General features: G+C 40.5%; 2 protein-coding genes across 2 annotated transcripts; one reads left to right on the top strand and one right to left on the bottom strand.

Moving 5' to 3' along the window:
* Positions 1-460: 460 nt before the first annotated feature.
* On the bottom strand, positions 461-11,274 carry nckipsd (NCK interacting protein with SH3 domain). Its single transcript, XM_074677433.1, has 13 exons — positions 10,919-11,274; positions 9,942-10,054; positions 9,654-9,861; positions 9,004-9,079; positions 8,270-8,823; positions 6,576-6,746; positions 5,874-5,960; positions 5,526-5,664; positions 5,335-5,415; positions 4,941-5,069; positions 4,655-4,744; positions 4,402-4,574; positions 461-2,146 (listed from the first exon to the last, which is right to left on the bottom strand). The coding sequence occupies exons 1-13, from the start codon at positions 11,087-11,089 to the stop codon at positions 1,922-1,924; spliced, it is 2,217 nt and encodes a 738-aa protein (XP_074533534.1). The 5' UTR covers positions 11,090-11,274; the 3' UTR covers positions 461-1,921.
* An 897-nt stretch (positions 11,275-12,171) lies between these two features.
* Positions 12,172-14,385, top strand: ndufaf3 (NADH:ubiquinone oxidoreductase complex assembly factor). The gene is made up of 5 exons (XM_074674977.1): positions 12,172-12,273; positions 13,038-13,233; positions 13,376-13,442; positions 13,573-13,673; positions 13,766-14,385. The coding sequence occupies exons 1-5, from the start codon at positions 12,188-12,190 to the stop codon at positions 13,871-13,873; spliced, it is 558 nt and encodes a 185-aa protein (XP_074531078.1). The 5' UTR covers positions 12,172-12,187; the 3' UTR covers positions 13,874-14,385.
* Positions 14,386-16,628: the final 2,243 nt, after the last annotated feature.

The raw sequence follows: 16,628 nt of genomic DNA on the forward strand, positions 1-16,628 counted from the left end.
TGGAAAACAAAGGGTCAGAGTCAAAGCACTTCACGATACTGGGTGGTTTTCTCATTTTTTATGACAGGTGGTCGAATAAATGCTACATCCCACCCGTTATTACAACAAAATTCTAAGAATAAAAATCAAAGAAAAGTAGTAAAAAAAAAGGTAAAGGGAAATAAACACCACAGGGATACCTATAAGAAAGGAAAAGAGTGATAACAGATAAAAAAAAACCAGAAGATTTTTGATGGAAAAATCAAGACAGGACCATAACTCATGAGTTTTCTTTTATGTCTAACCTCAGGAAAAAAGATACACAGGTGTCTGCTTATCACACTTCAGATGTTTAATTCTGGTTTGAGTTAAACTGAACTTCTATCCTTTTAGTTGTGTCCAAACTGTAGCAATCTAACCTAAAATTCAGAAATATCTGAAACAAGGTTTCCTTGTTAATGAAACATAAAGATTTTCCAAAACACCATTTTGAACATTGCCACTGTTAAAATATATCTTTATTAGTCGTCTCATTTTGTTACACAGTTGCAGCACTTTTGCAGACAATGTTAATAATGGTAAGAAGAGACACTCACCCCCTCACACTGCTGTAAACAGACACACAAATGAACAGTTAGGCATTTTCTAAATACCCACAACACTTCTCCTGGGTTGTGTCTACCTTCTCAGAAACAAGTTTTCCAGGGAAGTCATGCCAAAGAAAGAGAAGCTAGAATGAAAAAAGGAAAATTACTAGATACTGGAGAAACAAGGAATTGTTTATACTAGTGTTAAGTACTGAGCATTAAAACCACAAGACAAAAGAAATACTCTGTACTTCCCGTCCCTTGATTTTCAAAAACAGGATGTAATGAGCAAAAACACTAGGAAATTAATTGTTTGAATAGTTGGGGCAGAACACTTTCACCTCCAGAAACCTATGACTGGAATCGGCCCAGCTGAAAAATACTCATTATATTACAGCCAGAGTGTAAGCTTCTATAAAGCCTTAGTGCAACACAGTAAGATTTGAACATGAATGCAGCATACGGACAAATAATCCTACAGACATCATTCTGGAAAAAGTCAGAGTTGAGATGCTTGAGGAGCATTGCATATGCAGAGCGATCATCTTGAAGTTTTTGGAAAGCAGTAAAGAGACAGAAGTGCCAGATTCGGAAAACTGTAGTCACAGAAGCGTTTTGATGTGTAGCAGCCATTACACAGCTAACTGCTTGGTAATGATAACACAGGTCAGAATGTGCTTTTATTACTCTATTTCACTTGAATTAAATTCTAACTATACTGCATGTTGTGAAACGTGGGAAGGGAAAGTCTGTCTTTAAAAGCATTTAACCTATTAAGAAAATAATGCTGTCAGTAACACACAGTAGTTTGGTCCCATTTACAGGGAAGCATATCGAGGGTGGAAGATCTCTCACAACGTTTCAACCAATGGCACTACTAAAAGTAACATTACTTCCAACCTGCTTTTAAACATCAAAATATTTATTTTTTTTCTTCTAAAAATAAGATTTGCCGAAGGTAATCTCAAACAGAAAGGGTTAAGTCTTGGTATAATTGCTGTTACTTAAACTCAAAATACTGTGAGTACATAAAGTTACCTCAAGTATGAATGTTAAAGTTGTTATTGCTAAGAACTCACTGTAGCAGTTTTAGGGGTTGACAGATATTTTGGCTATTTTTAATCATCAATACTGAAAAAACCTTGTAGGTTTGAACATTTGTCGTGCTTTCTCCCCTTGAAGGAAACAAACTTCCTACAGCAAAAAAAATCCAGCCCCAGACTGATAGTCCAAAAAAGAATTGGCAAAACTGGCACAGAAACAGGGTATCCAGCTCCTCCTCTTCAAGCTTTAGTGTACCTCCCTGCAGCAGACAGGAGCAGACTACAGTGTGTGTGAGTCTGATACTGATATGGTTAGTCCTGGTTCTCACTGATCTGTGGAAACTCCTTGTAGATCTGTTGTACGATTAGCTTATCCATCTGCTTTGCTGTGGCACAACCTTCCTCCTCTCCTGGATCTTCTTCCTCCCTTAGGATCCGCTGCAGTGCCCCCTGCAGGTCAGACAGGCGGTGTTGATGCTCAAGGTAGTCCGTTGAACGAATAATGGAGTGCATGAGGGAGAGGTACTCCATACGCAGCTTCATGGGGAGATCAAGACAGATAGCTTTCAGACAAGGGAACAAACAGCTTGCATATGATTGAAGGAGATTTAAGGAAACAGAAACATCCAACATATTTAGTCAGCAACTCTTTTCCTCTGATGTTAAGCTCAGGGAAGGACACAGGGAGGCTACCTGTGCTGCTGTGTTCCAGGGTTTTAACACAGTGTATCTGCTATCCCTGACATGACAAAAGAAGGAGGTGAAACTGTAGTTATCGCTCAGTAAAAAAATAAAAACATTTTTTTATAACCAATTGCTTAGTTTTTGTCAACAGTGTACTTTGTGCTGATGTTAGCAGTCAAGCACTTCCTTAAAGGGCAACTCTGGTTTTTTGACATCTGGACCTTATTTATAGGTGTGTGCATGCTCATATACTCACTCAGACAAACATTGTGCAGCTCGGAGTCCTTCAGAAGTTATTTAGATCCAACCGATTTTAGCCGCACTTAGCGGGGGCCATGGCAAGGGAACTTCAGCGCAGGACATAATCTCTGCAAAATCGCTCATTTCGGCTATATTTTTTCATCCATCACTATCCATCGTTATCACAAACACACTCCTCTTCTGTTGCCATAGGCGAACACTGTCCACAAGCGCACCACCAGTTCGCATTGAGTCGTGGACGTGCTCCTGTTTGTAGTTCTTGAGCCAGCTCTTCGTCTCTCTCCCTCTGCATCCTTCTTTCATGGAGCTCCTCGTCCGTGTACTCAGGCTCAAACCGGTAAGGACAACCGTCAAACTCGAAGTCATAGACTGAAGACGGTAGACGAGCTGACTTTATGATAACACTGGTGATGGATGGAAAAATTTAACAGAAATGAGCGATTCTGCAGAGATTATGTCCCGCGCTGAAGCTCCCTTGCTGTGGCCCCCGCTAAGTGCGGCTAAAATCGGTTGGATCTAAATAACTTCTGAAGGACTCCGAGTTGCACGATGTTTGTCTGAGTGAGTACATGAGCATACACACACCTATAAATAAGGTCCAGGTGTCAAAAAACCTGAGTTGTCCTTTAATATTAAATTGGATAAGAAGTACTTAAGTTTGTTGTTTCTCCATAGTAAATTTATGCTAGCTGGGAATTTAGCAAACTGACTAGCATGGACAAAAGTTGGCAAGTCATTTGCTTCAAGACAACACAAGGAAAGCTAGGAATTTAAATAAAATCACACCAACTTTATTCATATATCACTTTAGACACAACACAGTTAATTCAAAGTGCTTGACAGGAAAAAAATAAGGGAAGCTAACATTAAAGCCACAGAGTACTTTAACTAGTTGTTAACGCTAGTTACGCTAACAAAAAATTAGAGCGAGCATAATTTCGCTGGGAATTACTTTAACTGTTTGTTTCTTCTTGCGTGACAGCTAGGGATTTAATAGTCTTCTACTATGAAGAGTAAAACTGCAAACAGACAATATTAGCTAATTAATTTCTTGAGATGGGTACTAATAACGTGTTCCTGTTAAGATTTGGGTGGTCTGCACCCCATGAGGTTTGCCCATGAGCGGGTGGCCCGGGTTTGAATCCAGCCTGTGACCTGTTTTCCCCCTTATTATTCCCCATTCTCACCCTGTTTCCTACTCTGTCCCCTGTCGCATCTTCTCTACTAAGCCTGAGTTTCTTCTCAAAAGCAAGCAGCTGGAGGAAAATCTTGCAGGGTTTATTTAGTTCATTCACTTTCTTTGGAAGCCATGAGAAGGTTGGTATCAAAATGCATAAAAACCAAGCAACAACGTCCGGTCTAAGAATATGAGACAGGGCAGAAGTGCTTAAATCTGCTAATTCTCGAGTGTCTGCTTAAGGCTGGCTCCATAAGTACCAGAAGTCACATACACACCAAGTCAAAAAAAGCCATTTTCAAGGCAGAAATTAACCAATTTACAGCCTGGTTCAAAAAACGTCTACTGTCTGAATCGCTAGCTTTACTATTGGCTTACACTGTATGGGGGGTGAATTTTTTTCTAACTCAGCCATTCAGATAATATCAGCGCCCGAGCTCGTCCAATCAGAGACACAGCTCAGGTCACATGACCGACAGGTGCCCTACAGCTGTATGTAAAGCCCTTGCCACTACAAATATGGCCGCAATAGCCGAAGTGCTTCATTTTCCATTTCGGAAACATTTGGGTGACGTCAAGGAGACTATGTCCATGTTTTATACAGTCTATGATAAAAACATTTACATTTCACTACTTCAATAATTTTGGTAGATTTGTTTCCAAGTCTCACCTTATCTCCAGGTGAAAGGTCAGATATTTGCCGAACTGCAATATCAATCATCACCATCATGTCAGTGCTGTAGAAGATGTCAGCCGTCTCTGTGCTGGCAAAAACATCCTGCAGAAACTTGAGCACAGAGTGCGGTGCAGGTGGAGTGTGTTTGAACATACACACAGGGTCATCTGGAAGAGGACAAAAAGTCAGAAATTATATATGAAGTACAGACGCAAAATCAGAGACGTGCTGATCGTTGGTATTTTACCTCCTCTGTTTAGAAGCAGCAGCACTTTCTCTGACAGGATCTTGACATTTTTCTTCTTCAGCTCCTGCATGATCACATTACTACTGGGTGCTGCAGACAGGAGGGAGAACAAAAAGTATCTACAATAAGATGGTAAAAGCTCTTTTTAGGTCAGCTGCGCAACATGAGGGTGCTGGCACAAGTTGAAATGACTGAGCAGCCATTGTTTTTTTTACTTGTACTGTGGGTTCTTGCTATGACTAATCAAATCAACTGCTTTGAAATGTTGCAAGGTGGCTTTTCGTACCTGTGTGGTGCAGGTTAAAGGATAGCAGAAGGTTCAGGAAGATGTCAGGCAGCTGCTCAGTGGGATCAGAGGGAAGCCCGTCCTCCACCACGCCCAGCAAAAACTGAACAAAGTCTGCATTCAAGTGTTCTAAAAGCAAGAAGGGACAGGATTACGCCTTAATAAAGCACACATGATCCATTAAATCCACCCTTTATGCATGCATTTCAACTTTTTAGATTAGCCTAAACTGGGGAATATGACAGAAGTAAATTAACGTGGAGCCAAACACAAGTCCTTCTTTTACTGTTTTAGAATATTCATCATTGTTTATCTGAAATCCTTGTTTTTCTTTTCAGAGGTAAAAACATACACACGAGCTAATGAGAAACTAATCATTTGAAATCATTCATACCATAGTGATGATATGGCACCTGTTCACCCATCGAGAAGATCATTGTAAGTACCAAAGCAGTGTAGCACATTTTCTGATGTTCTGGGGAAAGTAAAAACAGGCAAGAAACCAGAGTCAACTTGAGTAATCAAATGATGTGGGGCTTTGGGAGAGTTAAATGGAGAAGAAACTGTGAAAATAAAAAACTGCACCTTGTGTGTCAGTCTGAAGGTCCCTGGCCAGCTCCATGGGGAGGATGGAGTTGAGGAAGGTGGAGATAAGAGCAGCATCCAGGCTGCACATGGCTCCAAACACTTTGAGCAACAGCAGTCGTAAAGACACACGATGCTCCTGCAGATTCACATGATTACAAACAAGAGCAAACGCTGACTGACTGCTCACAAAGCACAAAAAACGTCACCAAGATAAAGGTCAGATTAATGAACTTAAGTTTCAAAATGATGCCAAGTCCTTTAGGAGGCAGTCAGTAAAGTTTCCCTGAGCAGACATTATTTTGAGATTAAAAGTTGTTAAAGTTTTATGTCTTTAATTTGTCTTACCATCTGATAATATGAAACCAGAGACAGCACGTTTTCTGAGTGGTTCGCCTTGCACATCCTCTTACACACCTCTGGATCAGCATCAGTCTGAGGGGGATAAAAAAACAGCTCTCACCTGGAATCAATGTGACAGTAACATTATAACTGTGTTAGTTTATCATCTGTTGTGGTCCCTGAACCCACCACAGGATTATGGAGCTCATTAACAACTCATCCGGACATCAAAGCCTTGGTCTGAGTTCTGGTCCAGGACAAAGTGCCAACAAAGAACATTTGGCAGCCGGAACAGTTCCAGTGGTTTAGGACTGGCAGATCCAGTCCTGAACCACACTGTTGGATTTGTAAAGTCGTCTGAGCCGCTCTGATCCTATCAAACATGTCTGGAATTTACAGCACGACATCTGGATGAGTCCCGTGGGGGACATCACAGACTGATCCCAAATGAAACAGCTCATACTAAAATGATGTCAGCTCTCTATGGAAACTGTCTTTCCTGGCAAAAATGAATCTATTACATCACTGTAAAGATATAATATGTTAACGTTCACTAATAAGCACCAGAGTGTGTACACCAGGTTTGTTTAAAACTTAATACCTTCACTATTAGACACTTTGAAATTTGTGTTTTGAAAAGGACTTTATGAATGACAAAAATCATCAACTGTTGCAGCAGAAAGAGGTCAGTTGCTCGGTGCGTCGTACCAGTATCTTTAGCAGCTCTTCCAGGTAGCATGCAATGAGAGCATGGTCTTCATGAAGCGCCCAGCTTCGCTGCTGGGAATCATCTCTGTGACGGGCGAGGTCACTGAAGATTACATCCAGCCTCTGTTCATCATGACAAACTTGACCCTGAGGCAGAGCTGCGCTCAAATCCTAGAGGGACATAAAACACTGTGACACCAGTTTCTGCAAATACCTGTACCTAGCAACAATTTAAACTATTAGATCAGAACTCATCCTCATGTAAGCACATTTTATATTTTTCCTTTCCAAATACTTACATCAAAGATAGATAAAATATTGAACAAGGCTTTAAGTCTTGATATTTGCATTAATTAAAGCAAGATGCTGTCAGCTAAACATTGAAATATTGGTAGCTATAAAGTAATAGGACCAACATATTGCCAGAAAGTTGTATAGTAAACAGTACTAACACAACAAGAGAATACAATAACAACAGCATTCATTTATTTAGAGATGCATCTCTGGGATAAGATAAGTCTGACTGAAATGTTTCAGATAGAGGCTTTCAATGAGCCTCCTTCACTGTTGCCATGCAACAAAGTTGTGTTTGTCTTTTAAAGTAACAATTTTGCCCATTGAGTAGATTCACCAACTGGTGATGTCTAGATTTGAGCAAATCTTGTTCTGATATCACTGAATCTCATGACTTTTGAATAAAACTGTTCAGAGCAGTCTGTGGTTTAATCCTGGAAATACTTCCAACACATGCTGACCTCGCAGTTTGAAACTTTGCCCATGTTTGTCTCTGGCGTATATTTCAAGTACTGATCCAACTCTTAAATGAAGTTACCAAATAAAGTTGCTATGTTGAATCTGAAAAGAACCCCAGATTCATTTTTTCCTTCCTCTATTTTGCTGTTTTAGCTGCTGATTGCTGAACTTTTTTCAGCTTTTCATTGTCAGGAAGTTAGCATATGTTAAATATATTTGGACTTCCTCCCCTAAAGTACAAAAAATACAGGCAGCTCTCATTTTGAGCATCAAATGATCATAAATATGAGCTAGAAGGGTTAACTTGTTAAAATCTGAATTTCAAGTGTGTTTTTTTCTAAAGGCTATGAACTACAACACCTTTTCAGATTTTAGAGAGTGGTTTATTGTTGCAGTTTGTAACTTTATTAATTAATTTTAAAGGATGATGCCAGTGCGTTTTCTCTGCATTCAGTGTCTATGCCAGTTGTGTGGTTCATTTTCAATCTTCTGTTGAGATAATGGGCATAAAAACAGCTTCTTTAATATGAAATCTGAGTCAGTTATAGCTCTCCCTGTAGTTTGGTTGACCTCTCTGTGCACTTTCTTTAACAAGGTTTAGTGTCATATGGACCAGACAGACTTTTTTATCACACTTAGCACAGGTGTCACCATATAAATAGAGGATGCAGCCAGAAGCTTTCAGCAACTCCTGTTTTGGACTTACATAACTCTACACACTGTCAACAACCTTATACCAGAAAGAAAAAGAAAAGAGTCTGTCAGGAGAGCAGCACTTTACTTCCAACCAACAGTGAGTGATACTGTGAGAACTGTCCTCTCTGGGAAATGTCAGCTAAATGCAGACCAAGCTGTAACTCTAAACTACACCAGTATTTTCCTTTAAGCTGGCAGGACTCCAGGAAGCTGAATCCACATAATGTAAAGTAAACATGTCTGACCTTGCTTTCCACTAGAGAGAGGAGGACCTGCTCCAGAGCGGAGGAGGCCTGGGGTAAAGCTGTCTGCAGGTGGCCCACCACCACGCCCACAGCAACCCGCGACAGCTCGTAGCTCAAGCCTGTGTTCTTCCGTACCAGCTCGATCAGCTCGGCCCCGATGGTCATGGGAACTGGCTCAGAGGTAGTGGGGCTGCCAGGAGGGCTTTCAGCAACAGAAGGGGGGGCAACAGGCCATTCACCCTCGGGCTGGTCCTCCACAGCGGGCTGTGAAGGAGGAGGGGTTGCGGAAGCTCGAGGCGGCTGTGGAGCCGGGCTCTTCTTCGCAGGAGCCGGCTGAGGAGGGGAGTCAGAGGAGGACACATCTAGAGATGGCGCAGGGGGCTTCACACGAGATGGCACAGGAGGAGGTGGGGTGCTGGACACACTGGGCAGACTAACATCTGAGGAGACCAGAGAGTGGGAGGAGCCAGACTCTATAGTGGTGGTGCTGATAGAGAGGGAGGGAACAGGAGACGGAGGGAGAGAGGACACTCTGGAGGGGACCTCTGGCTCTTCTAGGAGGGTGAGCGGGAGAGAGACAGAGCTCCAGTTACAGAGAGGAGAGAGATCAGGAGTGACCTGACTAAGAATAGAGTGTTTATGAAGAAGAAGTTTTTGAACAAAGCTGCAGCATACAGCATCAAAAACACCTTACTATGCATTTGTTAATAACGCACACACACTGCTACTCTCACCTGCACGTCTATTGTTACGCTGTTTCTCAGGAGGAGGAGGTGTGACAGGGGCCACACGTCGAGGTTGAGGAGGCACCTGTAGGGGGAGGCAGAAGAGGTTTTAATTAAACATGTACAGCTTGAAGTGCTGGACTATGAATAGTGTGTTTTCATACATCCAACACCAGTCTCCACCTCAATTGAATTCTTTTCATTTTTTGTTTCATCCATAACTGTAAATTAAAATTGATGTACACAATACATCAATGTGAAATGATCCATAATTTGAAAGCGTGGGAAGTGGAACTCATTGTTGGAACTCATTGTTGTCTTTAGATAACTTGAAATAAGACACTTCTCTTTACCGGTCAAGTGAATGTGACACATATTAAGCCTAAATATACACTTTTTTTTAAACTGAAAATAAGACAAAACATGAGATCTTTGCTGTGAAACCTTTAAGAGTAATCGGATGCAACAAAATGTTTATGGATGAACTGAACAACAGATTTCAGTTTTTTTTACTGTTTGTTGTTCAAACACAAGGTCATAACACAGTAAAATGCAAGGCAGCTGAAACAACAGAATAGCAGTAGAAAAAAAAAGCAAATACTGGGTTTCATTTAAAATTTAAAATCTAGAAAATATTAATATCCTGTTCTCTGTGTTACCTGATAAAAGCCCTGTTCTCCCTGCATGTTGTCCATGCTTCCAGACAGTGGCACGCTCCCCTGTCGTCCATAGTTTTGGTTAAGGCCGTTGGGCGGAGGAGTCTGACTAAGAGATATTTCACTGTTGGAGGATGGGATGCCTTGTTTGTGACTTAATGAAGAGGAACTTCGCCGTGCAAGAGTCTCTTTTCTATGATGGATCAACTTTCTGCAAAGGACAGAGAGAAGGACCGCATAATTAAAACAGTATGTTATTTAGAATGTGTAATCATTTAGTTTTGTACTCACTGGAGAACGTCCCTCTGTTCCAGATTGTATTTGCCTCCATTTTTTAAGGCCACGTTATGGATTCCCTCGATGGCTCTGTCTATAGACTGCAGCACCTCATCCTGCTCTGGAGCCTGGCAGAGGAACACAGAAATGGAAAAAGACAACATGGACTGATTAAATATTCATTGAAATAATTATTAAACTTTAAACAAAACAGATCTGCCGCTCGGGGACGTGTGTGACTCCAGGCAGGATCAAACTAGGGCAGTTAATGAACAAGAAAAGGCTTTTTAAGCAGTGGGGCCTCACATTCAGGTTCATTAAACCTTCCCAGCCAATGACTTTACGAACAGGAGAGAGCCTCCTCTCCTGCTGCTGTGTGTGAGCCTGTGATTTCACTGAATACATGCTCTGACTAGTTCACTGTAAAGCCTGAGTCCTAAGAAATCCTCATGGTGGAGCACATATGGGTGTGACTGAAAAACCAATCCAAGTGGAAGGAAGTAGCTACAAATTTAACACACAGGAGAATACTTTAGATAAGCTTTTGATAATAAACAGAGTCACAAGAGCACAACATATTAGTTTGATTATAAACACTGGCTTATGTCTTGTTGATTCCGTCCCTGACTCTATCCTGTCTCATTTCTTATCACTGTCAGATCCATCCTTTCCTGTCCCATCTCCTCTCTGTCGCAGTGAGCAGCTGCAGTGCAGAAGGCCAAGTCCCTCATGATGCAAACCTCGAGAATTATTTATGTTTCTCTTCAGAAAACGTACACTTTGTCTCTGCCATCGGCCAGAAGCCAGCTTTAACACGAACTGCCCTGCTGCACATCTACTAAAGAAGGAACACAGGACCTGTCTGTGACGATACCATCAACCTTCATACGGCTTCACCAGATTTCACTTCACCTCGAGGTGAGACTTGGTCACAGCTTGTATTCATTGAGACAAAAGAGTGTGATATCTGCGGGTTCAGATAAGGTTTTCACCTGTATTTTTTCGATGTAGGAGGACGGGATGTAACCGGTTTCCCCCGAGCTGCAGCGGGACCCGAGCCACCAGTGTTTGTTGCTCCTCTCCAGGATTAGGAAGCTTTCTCCGGCCGCGAAGTGAAGCGAGTTGGGCTCCGCGGATCGGAAAGCGTAGAGTGACCGGTACATACTTTATCAGCACGTTAACACGCTGAAACGAGGCGGAAGAAGTAAAACTCAGACGTCCGAAGAGTAATATTCCCCGTGTGAAAATACTGACAGTGGTGAAAGTGATTTGGATAGATTATGATGGCATGGCCCCGGTGGATCGCTGCTGTGTATTTACAATGCAGCTCAGACCCGATCATCTGACCTGTTACAGTTGCCACTGAACACCACAAGGGGCGCTGTTACAGCATGGACACGCCCACCAGACATAATAATCCATTGCAGAGCTGCAAGTTCATCGTTCAGTCTTACTCTAAATTACTAGAAAGAAGTTCTTTTGAAAAAAGATATAGTTCGGTATGGATTTATGGGATGTATTTCAGGTTTTAATTATTGTCTGTAATACTTTATGACATAAAACTCCATTGCATCAGCTTTATCTGTATCAATCCCTGTGTACTCCCTGTCTGTTGTGATTATTGTTGCTCACACTGCTTGTGGATATATTTCTTGCATGGAGCACACATGTAGGCGTAATGAAAATAAATACCCTAAAAAATATTTCAGATTTCCAAGTAGGCTAATACAAGGATCAACGGCATTGATATATTGTCATAAACACTTAATAATATACTCTTGATGCCATCCATCATATGAATTATGCCACTCATAAGGGTATGTCAATTGCTCATCAAAATTAAAAAGGAAAAATGTACATGAAACCAAACTTAAAAAATGAATAAATAAATGGTGTAAGAAATGTTATTTTCCCCTACTTAATAACCTATAATCTTTATTTCACTCATAATCAATTAGAATTTAAAACAGCTATAGGTCTTTGGGCTTTGTAATCAAACTTTTTTTTAAAAAAAAACAACATTTATTGCATTTTATTATCTCGGCTACGGATTATATAGTTAGGACCGGTTGAGACAGACAGTCTGTCTTAACCGCATATGCTCCTTTTTATCATTATGGAACCAGACGGGCTCTGGTTTAACCATAACGCGTTAGAAAACTGTTCGATGTTGCATTACACAACACCGGAAAACAGCGGCTGGTGTAACACTGAATTGTGTCCCCCTGTCTGCAGCCGGTTGAAGTGCGTTTTTAGTAAACATGGCGAACGCAGTTTGTGGCAGATTTCTCCTTCAAAGATCTGCTCAGGGGTTTATCTTTTCCAGGACAGTACCTGCTCTCTCAACGTAAGACTGTTTGTTATGTAAAGGTGTGAGTTTAGATTTAAGGTCATTGTTGTGGATTGAGTAACTGTCAGATGAGGAGCCTTTGAATCTTCAACATAAATGTCATACTTTTTTTTTTTTCATTATTTTAAGTACCAGGTCGATAGCGTTTTTGACCCTGTATTACCTCTTGAAACAGGAGGACAGCTCTTCTATGTGAAAGTACTGTAGGTCATTTAATGTTATGGTGCGATTCCTACGTTTGTGTTAACTCAGGGGTCCACAGGTTCTCCAGGACTCAGGCAGTGGGGAAGTTGTGCTTGCTGATTTACTTTTCTACTACACCTTCTGTAACGTTTTTTTATGTTATATACATTAAAAATACGTATATTGTCCCTTTAAGAGAAAAGCGTTTGACTTGTTTGTCCTCCAAACATTATCTCTGGCTCCATCTGGTGGAGACAATAATGGCTTGACAAGATTTGACTAGGGTCAAGCTTGAAAGTGTGATTTCAGTCAGGAAAGTCTGACGACAGCAGGTTGGAAAATATTTCCTGCACAAACAGGACAAAAGCTTTTAGCTCTCAGCCCTGTCAGTCAAACAGCAACAGGCACTTGGACTGAAAACTGGATCACATAGTGGATATTCCTTGGTGCTGTTTCACATTAATGAAAGTCATGGAAAAGGCAATGCGTATCTTATTTGTACGTATGTATGTGAGATCAATCATTTTTGTGTCCCTTATATAGTCTTGGTTCTAACTGTTACATTTCCTTTGTTCTAGCCCGTTTCTGACTCGTGCACATCGACTGGGTCCCAGTGATGATGAAATGTACCAGCGGACCACAGTGTCTGTGATGCAGAAGGAGCCGGGCAGCGGCTTCATGATCCACAGCTACAGTACTCACGGATTCAACATCGATGGTAACAGAGTATTCGGCCCCTGTGCTGTGCTGCCTCCGGCCATCCTACAGTGGAATGTGAGATCAAAACCCCAACTATCTAAACAACTTGTAGTTTGTTTTCATATTGAATGCTCTGCATTAAAATTAAACAACTGTCTGCACAGGTCACATTTATTTATGTGTCTGTCTTTCCCTCTCTGTCTCTCTTATTCTCCAGGTTGGCAGTCATAAAGACATTACAGAAGAAAGTGTTTCTCTTTTTCACATGCTTGAACCAAAAATAGGTAAAAAACAAAATCACAACAACAAAAAGAAAAATAGATACACCTACTGTTCTTCAGTAAAAGGACCTCAGTAGGTGGGAAAAAATTGCTTATGTTAATCATTTGTCTTTTTCTCTTTTTGTATCTGCAGAGATTCTGGTGTTGGGGACAGGTGCACGTGTTGAACGAATTGACCCCTCAGTCCTCGCACTACTCAAGAAGAAAGGCATTGCCGTGGAGGTGCAGGACACGGTAAAAAGCACCTTGTGTGTCAGATAGTAAAATGCATTTTACTGCCTAGATTTACCCTAAAATGTTTGTTCTTTGGTTCTGCCGATTTACAGCCAAACGCATGTGCAACCTTCAACTTCTTGTGCAGTGAGCGAAGAGTAACAGCTGCAGGTCTGATACCTCCGCCAGTCAGCACGGCGCTTGAAGTGACACAGGAATAAGAGCCGAGAAGTTATCAACTAGGTCTGATTTCTGCAGATGGAGGATTGAGGTTCCTGAATGACCTAAGGCCTGGGGGATAGTTGTTCGTCCTCTGCAAAGAACTGACAAGAGAAAACCAAGTCGAAGTTAGTTCTTCAATATTAAAAAAGATTAGTTGGCAGCTTCTATTCTTTGAGACTGAAGTGTTAAAAATGTCATTCTGACCCACTGAGCAGAAAGCTGGCTCTGGTTGGAGAAGTGGACCACAGTGTCATGAACTGGTGATATTGGTTGGTATGTGTCACCATGTCAGGCAGCTTGTGAGTTTAAGTTTGTATGAGTGGACTCAGAGTGGTCGGATTAATGTTGTTAAGGAGACCTATTTAGAAGAATAAGACTGTAAAAAGTGTATGTGTATAGAAATACTTTCAATGAGTGTAAAATATGTATTAAAAGCTTTAAGGCAACAACTTACAAAAGTGTCAGCTTTCTTGTGTTATGTGCCTCTAATGTATGACACCTGTACCTGTTATTTTTTTCTTGGAATACACATTAGATAGACTGATCAGTATAAGGATTTCTTTGTGTAGATTTGTGTCCCAGCCCTTTGCCCGAGGTGTTGCAGCTGACTGTCCTTCATGTGGTTAATCCTCTTTATTCCATAATTCTGTCTGTCAGCTCCCAGCAGTGCTGCCACCAACAAGCTGTCTGTGTGCAGCACATGGCGTAATTCACGGCTTTGTCTTTCTCGTTCATAAGCCCTCATAGATGATAGACACCACAAATCCTCTGCACATCATCTCTAATCATCTGCCTCCTGCATAAGTCTGAACGTTCAAATCCTGTTGTTCCCACACTGAGCGTTGCAGGACTGATCACTGCTGCTGCAGATGACTGTGGTATTGTCTGGTTTTTAAAGGATCTGAAAGCATCTTTGAGCATCTAAGAAATCACCCCCCAAATAAAATATACATTTGTGGTATGTTTTTCGAATGTTATTTTCAGTGCCTTGTTGCAGTAAGATGGGGTTGGTGTCATGCTGATGAAACAGTCGCCTTTAATTTTTTTCCAAGTCAAATATTCCCACTTAGTTTCTGCTGTGGTGCTGACTGTTGCGATGTAAAGTCCGTCTGAGGCCACACCGTGAGCGTAGGACACCACAGATATGTAAATGTCTGCAGGAACAAAATTGAAGTTATTTTTTAGAAATCACTTTGATCAGAAAGAATCACCGCAAAAAACTGAAATCTTACCAAGTATTTTTGTCTAATTTCAGTGAAAATGTCTTTTTTAGAATTAATATGAGACATATTGACTTGACCAGTCAAGAAAAATGTCTCATGTCAAGTTATTTAAAGACAAAAATGAGGTCAGAATTGCTTGTAACAAGCAAAAAGATCTGCCAGTGGGGTAAGAGAAATGTGCTTGTCGAGATTAAAATAATGTCTTAATACAAGCACATTTTTCTTACCCCATCGGCAGATTTTTGTTCACTTGTTACAAGAAATTCGGACCTCATTGTTGTCTTTAGATAACTTGAAATAAGACACTTCTCTTTAACGGTCAAGTGAATGTGACACATATTAAGCCTAAATATACACTTTTTTTAAACTGAAAATAAGACAAAACATGAGATTTTTCACTAGGAAACACTACTGTTACATATTCAGATGTAAGATGTTATGTTTATCCACAGGGGGCGTCAAAATGGACCAACAGAAAACTTCTTGTTGTAGCTTTAAAGAAACATTGAAAATAATTAGGCCTGTTACATCTATTTAAATTAGTAATGGACAATGATGTAACTTGTTTTCAGTTCTCATCTAACAGAAGTTGAAAGAGTCTATATATGAAGTGTATATGAATCACCCCTATAGATTCTATAGGCATGTTGTGAAACATAGTAAGGGGCGCGGCAGGAAATGATCTGCAATACTGCATACAAATGAGTTCTAAATACCAGTGCTGACACTAACAAGCTGTCATGTCCTCTTTTTAATTTATTACTGTTAATTGTCAAAGAACAAGACATTTATAAAACAGAACAGGGCTGAATTGTTGTCCATACATTAGGGATGGGAATTGATAGGATTTTGTCAATACCGATGCCCTTATCGATTCTGCTTATTAATCTGATTCTTTATCGATTCCCTTATCAATTCCTGTTGGGAATTTTCTTGGTAGAAAAAGTACCTTTACAGGTTTTCTGTGTCAACAACATTCAATTGAGTAAGTGAATAAAATGTAATTGGTCCCTGAGTCTGGATATTTCTGAACATAATTACACAGAAACAGGTAAAAAAAAAAATGCACACAATGTGACGCTGATGTACTGTGTTGTAATATATTAATAATTCAAGTAGGCCATCTAGTGTCCCACAGTGTTCAAAGCAATGGTTGAAGTTGTTTGGAAGCTTTACGTTATGAAGTCAGCCATGAGCCTTTTAATTGCCTGTTAGCTTTTGACATTTGAAATTCTCAGTATTTTTTCAAAGAGTTGATGTGATATGTTTCTGTGATGAAAGTTGAAATTCTATTCTGAAGCTGAAGTTATACTGATGTATGCTAACTGCTAGCATATCAATGCAGTTTCCCATATAAGTTAGCATCAAGCTTGAGCTATTTTGTTACTTCGGTAAATAAGGAGAGTTATATCATTTAGAATGTACTGAATATGAATCTCCTGAGAGAGAGTAATGTGCATTTTTTATGAAGTCAGTTCTTCAGTAAAACTTCAAGCTGAAAATCCTGAATCAGTATTTTCTTGGGAAACGT

This window comes from Halichoeres trimaculatus, unplaced genomic scaffold (assembly GCF_033239565.1).
Source record: "Halichoeres trimaculatus isolate MK-OKI-2021-1 unplaced genomic scaffold, fHalTri1.1 fHalTri1_scaffold_1, whole genome shotgun sequence".
Lineage (NCBI taxonomy): Eukaryota > Metazoa > Chordata > Actinopteri > Labriformes > Labridae > Halichoeres > Halichoeres trimaculatus.

Coding starts and splice junctions, on each gene's coding strand:
- nckipsd (XM_074677433.1), bottom strand. CDS start 11,089: ATGTACCGGTCACTCTACGCTTTCCGATCCGCGGAGCCCAACTCGCTT. Junction 6,747..8,269: donor TCTCTCTAGTGGAAAGCAAG/GTCAGACATGTT, acceptor ATGTCCCTCTAG/GATTTGAGCGCAGCTCTGCC. Junction 5,961..6,575: donor AAGAGCTGCTAAAGATACTG/GTACGACGCACC, acceptor TATCCCCCTCAG/ACTGATGCTGATCCAGAGGT.
- ndufaf3 (XM_074674977.1), top strand. CDS start 12,188: ATGGCGAACGCAGTTTGTGGCAGATTTCTCCTTCAAAGATCTGCTCAG. Junction 12,274..13,037: donor ACAGTACCTGCTCTCTCAAC/GTAAGACTGTTT, acceptor CCTTTGTTCTAG/CCCGTTTCTGACTCGTGCAC. Junction 13,674..13,765: donor CCGTGGAGGTGCAGGACACG/GTAAAAAGCACC, acceptor GCCGATTTACAG/CCAAACGCATGTGCAACCTT.